A 13,214-nucleotide genomic window follows, 5' to 3' on the forward strand; every position below is an offset into this window, starting at 1 on the left:
GGCTTCACAAAAGGAAAGAAAAAGAGCATCAAGGGATGGAGGGATTAAGGGGATAAAGAGGGAGGGAGAGAAAACAGTCCGGGGTAAATATTGCGAACATAAAATTGTTTCTGGTAGGAGAGCGCCAGTGGAAATGTCATGCAAATCAATTAAAGACTCAATATCCTGGTACTTAATGTCGCTCAAAGATTCAAACATTTACACGTATTTCACATTTTGGTTGGCAGTAGTAGATACCAAAAGCTTTAGCATGTGGAACTGTAGATAGCCACAGAAAATACTAAATAATAATTTGGCATTATAAAGAAAAGAAGAAGAAAAGAGGGCCATTTTAAGATGCCCTCCAGACATGTGAAAATAATCGGCATCAAATCTTTTTTTTACCATAGCAGTTTTTAATTAATAATGTTCTCATTGGGAGTTACTTTGGGGTTAAACAATCTACAAGTGGAAATGAAAAATAGGGAGATAACTCCCCCACTCTCTACCACTGAGGTTTTTCCATTACGCTCATTTGTAATCATTTATTGCAGCCAAAAGAAAAAACCTATTTGATTTTGTACAAACACTGTCGAATTTAAAAGTAGATTTCATTCAAACTGTGTTCAGACGTCGCCGGATTAGAAAACAGGGTTTACTAGAATCTGAAAACATCTGGTTAGTATGATTTTGAATAGAAAAAGAAACTGCTGTTCTTCTTTCGTTTTCCTGTCATTGGTTCATGTTTCCGGTGTTATTTTGTTACTCACCTCTCCTCTTGTTTTATATCACTTCATTTTCTGCCTTTGTGTGTTTTTGTCGCCACTTTTGATTGCTTGCCCAAATACTGATTAGTTTCACCCTCATTAACCCTGCAGACGACCCAACCTCCTGATCACCTGTTCTCACTCCCCCCAAATTAATCTCTCCCTATACAAATACCAGTCTAGGTCCTTTTTTTGCTCATCTTCATCATGTGTTTGGAGTTTTGCTGCCTGCTACCGGCCTGCCTCTTCACAGATTTGTCAAATACTGCAAATTACTTGCATTATTTCGTCAAACACATATGCTTAAAAAGGAGGTCAAAGTTACTTGGATTGTCTCAGACATAAATTTGACCCATCCTAAGCGTTTAGGAGCAGTGGGTTTAAACAGGGAAATGGGCGAGCCGCCATGTCAACTGAGCCACAGCTGCACAACCACAGATTTGATGATATTAGTCCTGTGCCAATCACGCAGCAACCTCCGGTTCTGCCACGTGAAGTCAATGCGGAAGTGTCTTAAAGCTTGCATTCTCTCTACTGACCATCAGGGGGCAACTATTGACTATTCTCTCTTGATTCATCCATCAATAAACATTGTAAATGGACCTGTACTTTTCTAGTCTTCCGAGCACTCAAAGCGCTTTAACACTACATGACATCATTCACCCATTCACACACTGATGGGAGGGGCTACGGTTCCACCTGCACATCAGCAGTAACTAACATTCACACACACACACACATTCACACACCATAGGCACAGCTACGGGAGCAAATTTGGAGTTAAGTGTCTTGCCCAAGGACACATCGACGTGGGCTAGCAGAGCCGAACCGCCGATCCTGCTCACCACTGAGCTACAGTCGTAAACATGAGTTTATGGTCTCAATCTCTAGTTTCAAGTCTTCTTCGATACAGCATGATGTTCATTGAGTAAATGATGGTCCATTTAGATTCAAATAGACTATAAAGCAGAGTATACTTTAGGGCAGGCTTACTGTGATTGACAGCAGTTTGACTAGCAGCTACCAGAGACATATGTGGTGTCTCTACGTTACTCCTCCACATTCTAAATATGATAAACTCCGTTTATCGGTTGCAAACAAAACGCCATGACGACGGCCGTAATCCAAGATGTCGACGGTTCAATTGCTGGGCTCGAGGCTTCAAAACGGCAGTCCACCAACCAGAGATTGACGTCATGATGACGTACGCCCACTTCTTATATGCAGTCTATGGTGCCAATCTGCTTCTCTGTGATTTGGGGTCATATTTGTTTTGCAAGGTTTTCCATTTCTTCCGCGACCTTTCGGATAACGCGTCTACGTCCCGATGAAGTTGTGAAGACAGTAATGATGAACAGCCAAGTGGGGAAGGGAAATTAACTTTCTTATAACTTTTTTATTATCTTCATAATAATTCCATGTCGGAGATACTGACAATACGTCTAAATAAGAAACCACGGTTACACAAATACATGTGATTCAGCTAATTAAAAAGTTTGTTAGTATCTGACTTCACCTGTAAACAAGCTTCTATAAATACTGTACATTAAAGATAACATATGTGTGTGGATACAAGGCTAGAAATGGGGTTAATGTTAAGTCAGAAAAAAGTATGCATTTCTTTTCTTTCTGTTTATTCTGCTCTTGCTTGTATAAGTTAGCTTAGCAGATAGCTAACAGCAGATCCATGAAAGAAAGACCCAGGAATCCGAAGTAGAGTGTAGGGTTTTTAGTGTGAATCTTGATTTCGTAAAACTGTGGAAACATAACACCTTACAAACTGTCCACATACATATACATGGATATAAAACTTTAGCATAAAGCCATCATGTCAGAAATTACTCGTAACTATTAACATGAATCCCCTGACTAGCGTCTAAGCTAATTTTAACATGGCTGTCAATGATGAAATGCTAATCGCGATAAGCATCTATTGCTACACCACAACAATTATACTATAACAGTAAATACACAGATAATATACCGTAGTAGATATTTACATGCTACATACATAAATACTTTCAGACTTAGAACTTCAAAGGCTACCAAGCAGTAAAGGGGAAACGTAGCTGCAGCATATCCTCTCAGTAGAATCAAAAACAAAAGGAATGAACTACGGTAAGAGAGGAGGGATAAATTCTAGAACAAAAATGCAATTGCATTCTACGCCACTTGGCGTCTCTAATGCAACACATGAAAATGTAGGTCGGAACACTGTTCATTGTGCCGACACGAGAGCTAACGTTGTCAACAATGCATTGTATTGCATGGAGGAAGCTTTCTATTAAGACCATGGCTACCCAAAATTAACCGCACCCTTATATTAGCCGCCCCGGTCAAGTTGAGGAAAAAAAAAGAAAAAAGTATCGGCTTATAACCCGCATTTTACGGTACTTACATTCAGCAGGCCTACTTGCTGTTGACGTCCCAGGATAAACAACTAGCACTGTCAGGCCTCTGAATCAACTTTTTTTTAGAATGGATTTTTGTGTAAAGTGCAAATGCCGCAGGTCCCTTTTGATTTGTAAGCATGCCAACCTGATGTTTGTGAATAAAATCTAGTTTCTTTTTTATTTTGATCTCAGCACAGAATTAAACGGTAAACTTGTAAATAAGTAATGTCTTTTTGTGTCTTTTCAAAAGAAACTTCTGTATTCCCAGTAAACATTCATGTAGGTTTAACTTTTAGGTTTGCTTGGTTAAGTTTACACAAGTACTTGGTTAGGCTCAATAAAAAATGGTGTTTTGGCTTAAAATAAGTATGTGTCTTACGTGAAATACAAAAGAAAAGTAAGTCAATCTTGTTTCACACGGGATACAGAAAAAGCGTTCTCCATCCTCTCTTTCTAACAGACTTCCTCGCTCTTTATACTACGTCAGTTGTTCTGACCATATAATAAGGATACGGATGGTCTTTGTTCACTCATTGAAATATTCAAAATAATGAACGCACCTTCTGGGTTGCATTAGTGGTGGCATGATCACAGATGAAAAGTCAAACTTAAATGTTTTTGATGTCAAATCCTTAACTCTAATGCTGTTTCGGTGCTATCTTCCAACATCCACAGATGGATGTGTAAACAGCCTTTTAAGGATCTACCCATATGAAATAAAGAGCTTTCTTAAGAAACAAGCACATTTCTAAATAGATAAAATAATTATTTACATTGAACATGGTAGGGTCGTGTCAATATATATTGAATATTGTTATGCATACAATGGCGTTTGGAGAGCAGTTGAACGCAGTAGCTGATCAAATAAGGAACAGAATCTTCACACAAGGTCGCAGCCCATCGATGCAATTTTATATTTGTCATCTTGTTTTGACTCCTATGTGTCATGTCACAAACAAAAGCTGCTTCGGGCTGTTTGACCACAGCAAGTCGGGAGAGGCATGAAGCACATAAAAGGTGCCGCTTGGGATGTGTTTTCTGTCTAAAATAATTAGAATCGTGCTGAGACATTCAGCTTTTCCATGTTGACCCTGTCCATGTAAGAATAGTGAAGGCGGTCCAGCGCTCATTTGTCTTTATGCAAAAAATATTACATTTCAGGGTCCCTATTATGAATTTGGCAAGCCTTTGGCTAGAAAAATCTCTTTTTTGTATATTATAGAGGCCTACTGAAAGCTGAAATTCTTGTTTGCTTGGTTTATTTTAATTTTGGAGGCAAACAATTGTCGGTTTTATTCATCCACATAGTTTTTTTCTTCTCCCTTTTCTTTTCCATTTCAATATATATGTCTGTCAAATCTTAATTATGCATAAAGAGTACCGTGCCCGTTCAAAACAGGCATGCTCAGAAAGGGCAGAAGTCTCGGTGTTTCTGCTTGCAGATAACTTTTTGTATGAGAACACACCAGGGGCAAACTTAACCTGGGCCTTGGGGCCCCCAACTATTAGGATATACAAATTATGAAATTGTGTTACAATTCTAACTCATTGTACCCCAACGTAATTTACAAAAGACCACCACTTAACAAATATACAACTCACCTACTAAGTACTGTGACTTCAATTTCAGAGGAAAAGAAATGTAGTACTATGTTTACCTGACAAAGAAATGTCACTGGTTATGTTGCAGATTCACAAAATATAACAATTAAGATAGAATGCATTATCTATTCAACTATCCAGCATCATATTTCAATTGAAAGCTCCATGCTGAACAGACATTGAGTAAATTAAAGTACATTGTGCTGACAATACCTCTCTTTCTAGAGAGAAAGTCCTGTATTGATAGTTTTACTATTACTAGTTTTACTTCAGACACATTTTTTAATAGTTCTTCTGCCATTGCCGATACCATTTAGAAAAGGTTGAAAAGTAAATCAAAACAGCGTACGCCTGGGGGCCCTAACAATTCAATTCAATTCAATTCAGTTTATTTTGTATAGCCCAATATCACAAATTACAAATTTGCCTCAGAGGGCTTTACAATCTGTACACATACGACATCGCCTGTCCCCAGGACCTCACATCGGATCAGGAAAAACTCCCCAAAAATAACCTTTGACAGGGAAAAAAGGGAAGAAACCTTCAGGAGAGCAACAGTGGAGGATCCCTCTCCCCGGATGGACAGATGCAATAGATGTCACGTGTACAGAATGAACAGCATTACAAAGTTACATAAACACATTACATGAATATGACAATGTATGAATGGAACTCCAATCCATGAAACAGAAGGAGGTAGAGAGGAGAGGGGGCGGGGCGCATCAGCAGGGCCAACGCGGGAGGCCGGCTCACCAGGCATCAGACACCTCCAGGTCCAATGGACCCTATGAGACGTGAAGTCACAAAGACTCCGGGGAGGAAGCAGAGTTAATAAGGTGCAATGGAGAGATGTAAATTCATCCATAAGGAGAGAGAGAAGAGGAGATAGATGCTCATTGTATCCTAAAACATCCCCCAGCAGCCTATAAGCCTATAGCAGCATATCAAGGGGCTCAACCAGGGCAAACCTGATTCAGCCCTAACTATAAGCACTATCAAACAGGAAAGTCTTAAGTCTATTCTTGAATGAGGTGACTGTGTCTGCCTCCCGGACTGAAAGTGGAAGCTGGTTCCATAAAAGAGGAGCTTGATAACTGAAGGCTCTGGCTCCCATTCTACTTTTTAGGACTCTAGGAACCACAAGTAGCCCCGCATTTAGTGAGCGCAGCTCTCTAGTGGGGCAATATGGTACTACAAGCTCCTTAACATATGATGGTGCATCACCAATCAAGGCTTTGTAGGTGAGGAGAAGAATTTTAAATGTGATTCTTGATTTTACAGGGAGCCAGTGCAGAGCAGCTAATACAGGAGTAATGTGATCTCTTTTCTTAGTTTTTGTTAGTACACAAGCTGCAGCATTCTGGATCAACTGGAGGGATTTAAGAGATTTGTTAGAGCAGCCTGATAATAAGGAGTTGCAGTAATCTAGTCTGGAAGTAACAAACGCGGGAACCAGCTTTTCTGCATCTTTTTGAGACAAGATGTGCCTGATTTTTGAAATGTTACATAGATGAATGCAGTCCTTGAGATTTGCTTAACGTGGGAGTTAAAGGACAAGTCTCGGTCAAAGATAACGCCGAGATTCTTTACAGTGGTGTTGGATGCCAGGGCAATGCCATCTACAGAAACCACATCACCAGATAATTGATCTCTGAGGTGTTCAGGGCCCAGTACAATAACTTCAGTTTTGTCTGAGTTTAACATCAGGAAGTTGCAGGTCATCCATGTTTTTATGTCTTTAAGACATTCTTGAATTTTAGCAAGCTGGTTGGTCTCCTCTGGTTTGATCGATAGATATAATTGAGTATCGTCTGCATAGCAATGAAAGTTTATGCAGTGTTTCCTGATAATATTGCCCAAAGGAAGCATATATAAGGTAAATAAAATTGGTCCAAGCACAGAACCTTGTGGAACTCCGTGATTAACGTTGGTGGTCATTGAGGCTTCATCGTTTACAAATACAAATTGAGATCGATCTGATAAATAGGATTTAAACCAACTTAGTGCGGTACCTGAAATGCCAATCGACTGATCCAGTCTCTGTAATAGGATGTCATTATCAATGGTGTCGAACGCAGCACTAAGGTCTAATAATACCAGTACGGAGATAAGTCCTTTATCTGATGCAATTAGGAGGTCATTTGTAATTTTCACCAGTGCTGTCTCTGTGCTGTGGTGTTTTCTAAATCCTGACTGAAACTCCTCAAATAAACTATTCTGATGTAGAAAATCGCACAACTGATTTGTGACTACTTTCTCAAGGATCTTAGAGAGGAAGGGAAGGTTAGAGATCGGTCTGTAGTTAGCCAACACCTCTGGATTAAGAGTGGGCTTTTTCAGGAGAGGTTTTAATTACAGCTACTTTGAAGGAATGGTGGTACATGGCCTGTTAGCAAAGACATATTAACAATATCCAACAGAGAGGTGCCAATTAAAGGCAACACGTCTTTAAGCAGCCTCGTTGGGATGGGGTCTAAGAGACGGGCAGACGCTTTAGAAGTAGAAACCGTTGAGGACAATTGGTCTAGGTTAATGGGAGAAAAGCTATCCAAATATACACCAGGGCATACAGCCGTTTCCAAGGCCACTCCTCTTGATGACAGATCGGCAGTAGTTGAGGGCAAGCGATCATCAATCTTGCCTCTAATAGTTAAAATATTTTCATTGAAGAAGTTCATGAAGTCATTACTACTGAGGTCTATAGGAATACACGGCTCCACAGAGCTGTGACTTTCTGTCAGCCTGGCTACAGTGCTAAAGAGAACCCTGGGGTTGTTCTTATTTTTCTCTATTACTGATGAGTAATAGGCTGCTCTGGCATTACGGAGAGCCTTTTTATATGTTTTAAGGCTGTCTCGCCAAACTAAGCGTGATTCTTCCAGATTGGTGGAACGCCATATACTTTCGAGCTTTCGTGAAGTTTGCTTTAGGTCGCGGGTCTGAGGGTTATACCAGGGAGCAAACCTCCTTTGCCTCACTGTCTTTTTCTTCAGTGGGGCTATCGAGTCTAGTGTCATTCTCAGTGAGCCTGTAGCACTATCGACAATATGATCAATCTGGGACGGACTAAAGTTAGCACGGGAGTCCTCCGTCACATTGAGACGTGGTATTGAATCAAATGCAGAAGGAATCGCTTCTTTAAATGTAGCTACAGCACTGTCAGTTAGACATCTGGTGTAGAAACTTTTGACTAACGGTGTACACTCCGGGAGTATAAAGTCAAAACTTATGAGGTAATGGTCTGACAGAAGAGGGCTCTGTGGGAAGACCTCCAAATGCTCAATGTCAATGCCATATGCAAGAACAAGGTTGAGGGTGTGGCCAAAGCAGTGAGTGGGTTTCTGTACTCTCTGACAGAAGCCAATCGAGTCCAACAATGAGATAAATGCAGTACTAAGGCAATCATTATTAATATCCACATGAAAATTAAAATCTCCTACAATAATAACCTTATCAGTTTTAAGGACTAAACTTGATAAACACTCTGAAAATTCAGATATAAATTCTGAATATGGACCTGGTGGCCGGTACAGTATAACAAATAGGATTGGCTGTAATGTTTTCCAGGTTGGATGTGAAAGACTAAGAACAAGGCTTTCAAATGAGTTGTAGTTTAGTTTAGGTTTAGGATTCATTAATAGGCTTGAGTCAAAGATGGCTGCTACTCCACCTCCTCGGCCGGTGCCTCGAGGAATGTGAGTATTAATATGACTTGGAGGAGTTGATTCATTTAGGCTGACATATTCTTCATTGCTCAGCCAGGTTTCAGTAAGACACAATAAATCAATGTGATTGTCTGATATTAAATCATTTTCTAATACAGCTTTAGATGACAGAGATCTTAACATCGGTGAAATACGCCTAACGGATGTCCAAATTGCCGTAGTAGTTGTAGTAGTAGCTTTAGTAACCAAGGTTATAAAGCAGAAAATACGCTGAACAATTAGCTGATAATGAAATGGCTGTAAAAAACTCAGCCTATATAATTAAACACCATTACGCATGATATCATCAGAAATCTAATCACATGGTTGTATAGCACATCCAGTGTGTGTGTGTGTGTGTGTGTTTTCTCTGCTCAGCCATGGTGAACTTTTGCATGTGTACTTTTTGGGTACAAGCATCGAGAAATGTTTTGTTCCTATTAAAACGGATCCAAAAATGCCACTGTCAGAAGCCCAGAATACATTTTTAACGAGTCGCTTTGTTATAATTTCACTCATGTTGGTTATCCAATTTCATGGTTCTTTCAGCACCTTTTGAAGTCTAAGCACCTAAAATGTCCCTCTGTGAACTTTAACAAGAGAAAGGTTAGGAAGACACTGCAAACTAACACTCAGCATTCTGGGGAAGCATAAATTACCCCGCGAGGAAGAGCGAACGTGAGCGCTCGAGGCGTCTGCTGCTGCTGCTTTCTGAGCGTGTGCAAGGTTTACCCCTGCCCCATTTACCATGGCAGAAGCCTATTAACCGCCTGGAAAGAGAATATATTTATCAGAGCGGCCCTCCATTATTAATCAGTGCAGAGTTAAAAGTGAATACGTATCAGAGGAGCTGAATAAGGTTGAAACACGGTCTGGATTTTGAAGGGGGTCTCACCGGGAGTATCAACAGTGCAAAGCCTTTTCAGCCCAAATCTGAGCAGAAAGAAATACGACTTTCATCTCCCCTGCTCCGCGGTCTCTACGGTTACATGGCCTGTAATTATACATAGATTGAGGGGGGATGGGGGGGTACGGGGGGGGTATGTCCTTAAAATGATTGCTTTGGAAGAGATGACACAGTTTTGAAAAAGTTGCTATGCACAGCTTCCTACAGTGCTGGGATTGACGCCTTTCTGGTCACACTCTGGGTGATTATGTGAGTGCAGAGCCCTACATTGCAGAGCTCTCTATTTACTCTATTTGTTCTCTCTCTCTCTCTCTCTGCAGCCTGTGAGGTGGGATTCTATAAGCCGGTGGCGGGCAACGGCCTGTGCGGTAAATGTCCTCAACACAGCCACTCGGAGACCAGAGCCGCCCTCTCCTGCCCCTGCGACTCCAACTACTACAGAGCAGCAGATGACCCACCAGCGGCTTCATGCTCCCGTAAGCACAAACACACAGTGCACAAGATCACCTAATCCCACAGGCAAAGACCTACGCACACACACACCGACACACAGCAACTACTGAAGGATGTGCCGAAATGCATCTATGCCTCAAAAATCCAATTTATTTATTTTTGATCAAGCCTTTGAATGAACTCAAACCTCCGTCTTTCTTTTCTCCAGGCCCTCCATCTGCTCCAGTCAACGTCATTTCCTCTGTCAATGGGACGTCTGTGAATTTAGAGTGGGATCGCCCTCTAGATACTGGAGGTCGCAGCGACCTGAAGTACAGTGTGTTGTGTCAGAAATGCTTAGGGGAAGGGAAGCCCTGCGAGGACTGTGCGTCCTCCTCGGGTGCCGCCGGTGGCGGGAAGGCAGGCGGAGGGATGAGTGCCGGGATCGGAGGGCTGGTGGAGCGCTTGGGCACCGCAGCGGTTCGATTTGTTCCCCACCAGACCGAGTTGACGGAGCCCTGGGTGACGGTGCTCAACCTGGTGGCTCACACCAACTACTCCTTTCGTCTCCTGGCCATGAACGCAGTGACGCACCTGAGCAACGAGCCGTCGCCTTACGCCTTGGTCAACATCACAACGAACCAGGCAGGTAGGGTTCAGAACAGTGACAGTTTCTCATCTTGGAGGCTTGAGCTCATGGCACACACTGGCCTTTATGAAACTTAACAACACTTAATTAAATGTGTAGCCACTGCCCTTGGTTATTTTATTGTTTCCACTGTTCCAGGAAATACAGCCGCTGCAGTTTTCAGCACCAAACAGAAGACAGACATATTTAGAGACCAGCTGGTGATCATGTGGAGCATTTAGTAGCTAAAGAGACATATATTTTCCTCAGTAGCTGGTGGAGACCAAAAGACCACAGAGCTAAAAGAGAGTGATATTATACATTCATAGGTGGCCAGAAACAATACTCCAAATGATTAATCATAGTGCTCCATAACTGCTGGGTGGTAAAAAAAAAAAAATTCAAAAGTGATTAAATGTTGTGTTCACGGCATGTTTCCCCCAAGTGGTCAAGTGCGTACATACGTTAGTGTATTCAGTGGCCCTTGGCAGGATTTTATTCCATAGCAGACACAAGAACCGCCCACCTGCTCAAGTACCTTACATCTAAGTTGCCAAGCGTGCACGCAGTAGTTCATGTTCATGCTACACCACTGACAAACTATGTTTATTGCAGGCATTTCAGAGACAAAACAACAACATCCAGCTAAATAATATGCAACAATAGAGCCAGAATATTACTTCAGACCCTGGGGCTACGGACGTCTTGGAGGCCCTTCCCTCCCTTCACAATATGCCACGGCTACATTAATTCAGCACCCTCCGTCAGTGGACAGCGACAAATAGTAAACGGCATGCCCTCCCGATCAGTAAATATGTCGCTGTCCATTGACAGGGGGTGCTGAATTAATGTTGTTGTTGCATATTGTGATCACATAGCTTGGTCTTGACTTATTGCTGACATTTTGTCCTATATTGATGAGTTTCATATTGTGTTTACTGATCAGGAGGGCACTCTGTTTACTATTTGTTGCGGTCCACTGACGGACGGCGCTGAATTAATGTAACCGTGTCATATTGTGAAGGGAAGGAAGGGCCTCTAAAACCAGCTATTTCTGCACAGTTGCACATACATATTCACAATGTTTTTATCTAACAAAACATTTTGCTTCAATCCATATTTGTTGGCGTTTAGCCTTTCAAAAACGATATTTTCCTTGCCAGCCCGTGCATTAAGGAGCCATTGTGCTTAGGGTTGTATTGATTGTATGTACTTGTTTGAGCCAAACATTTCCAATAACTCGAAAGTATTGTGAAGTCCAAAGGCACACCAAACAAATTGTTAAATGAAAAAGGAATCCAAAGACAGGGTCTGATATTGTAACAATTGAATTTTCAAGATAATAGGATTACAGCTGTTGGAGCAGCTGGGCATAGTTTCTTCTAAAGTCATATAATGTTCTGAGATGGGGAACATTTTCTTCCACCAAACCAACCAAGCTACTTTGATTAATATTTTGAAAAGAAATGCTTTAAAATAAGTGCTGTGCATCATGCAGTTTGTTCTCCACCAGATTGTTTAGCACCTCCCCCTCCCAAAAAATAGACAGAGATAGAAACTAAAGCCGAAAGTGTAAGTGTAAAAGTGTAAAAGTGAAACATCAGACAGAAGACAATGACATAAAGGAACAACACTGTTCCTGAAAGGTTTGTAGGTATTTATTCACTGTTACAATCATTAAAAAGAAAAAACAGCGAGTGTATACATTCAGTAGCTTTTTGAGTTATTATACTTCACAGTTCTTTCTGCACGTCAACGTTCAGAAAGAACGTTGGAAACATTGACGGCAGTTCCAAAAGCTACACAAATGCATTGTGAATCATTTAAAACATCTCTCCTCTAATAACTTCCATCCAACCGTTCTATCTGATCCAGGGTTTCTGCAGGTTTCAAAAAGTTGTTTTACAGTAAGACCTTTTCGAGACCATTATGAACGCGATGTAAAACTTATTTTACACCCATACCGGAAAAGTGTGCAGGATATGAACGAAAGTCGGACACCCAGAATTACTTGCAAAGTAAATGAATGTATTCACATTCAACAAGCACATGATGAGTTTTTCTCCCTTGGCCGCAATCTCCTCCTCAATGTTCTTGAGCTGGGCTAACTTTTCCTCGCTGCAGCCCCTCAGAGTGCTGGACTTTGTTATGAGCATGGGCCATCCGACCACCAGCCTTGCCCTCGGCTTCTTCTGCAAACATGTTTGGCCAGACCTTCAGAAACCTCTTGGATGTTTCTTTCCCTTTTCTTTCATGGGTCCTCCAGGAAATCCCCCTGTAGCCTTTCTCTTCTGGCATTGTGCATCAGACTCCAGCTTCTTCCTCTCTTGAGGTGGACATGGTGGCTGGACCAGGCTGATGGCACAGAAGTCAGGAGCTCTTTTGTGAGGAGGAACTTTGGTGACCTCCCCCCGGTGTAGAATGACAAACATCACACACAAGCCTGTATGTCCTCCTGCATGTGGCAAGTCTCCACATTCTTGTTCACAGAAAAGCCTCTCTCCACAAAGGCCTGTCCATGGGACAAAACGGCACAAAGCCCAAAGCTCCACATAGGGATTTCTGAGGAAACCACACAAGAAGATGTCCAGCCGTTTTTGTATCGACAGGAAGGAGAGGAACTCTGCTCCCACGGGACGTGAAGGCCTCAAATTGTTGGAGAATGACATCACCTATAAATAACTGTCACACAATGACAATTAAAAACCTTGTGTGTAACCTTGAAAAAGAAAAAGTGAAGAAAAATATATTGATAAGTCATTACTTCAGATCAACAACGTATAGAGGATGTAATGGTGTGCA

At 41.6% G+C, this 13,214-nt stretch overlaps 1 protein-coding gene across 2 annotated transcripts in view; it reads left to right on the plus strand.

Moving 5' to 3' along the window:
- The window catches only part of epha8 (eph receptor A8), a 96,355-nt gene that overhangs the window by 63,198 nt on the left and 19,943 nt on the right, over positions 1-13,214 (plus strand). For both annotated transcript variants that reach the window (XM_034532445.1, XM_034532446.1), the window contains exons 7-8: positions 9,673-9,828; positions 10,014-10,433. In XM_034532445.1, the coding sequence (XP_034388336.1) occupies positions 9,673-9,828; positions 10,014-10,433 (576 nt within the window). The remainder of the gene's footprint in view (positions 1-9,672; positions 9,829-10,013; positions 10,434-13,214) is intronic.

The sequence above is a fragment of the Cyclopterus lumpus genome, chromosome 5 (genome assembly GCF_009769545.1).
Source record: "Cyclopterus lumpus isolate fCycLum1 chromosome 5, fCycLum1.pri, whole genome shotgun sequence".
Lineage (NCBI taxonomy): Eukaryota > Metazoa > Chordata > Actinopteri > Perciformes > Cyclopteridae > Cyclopterus > Cyclopterus lumpus.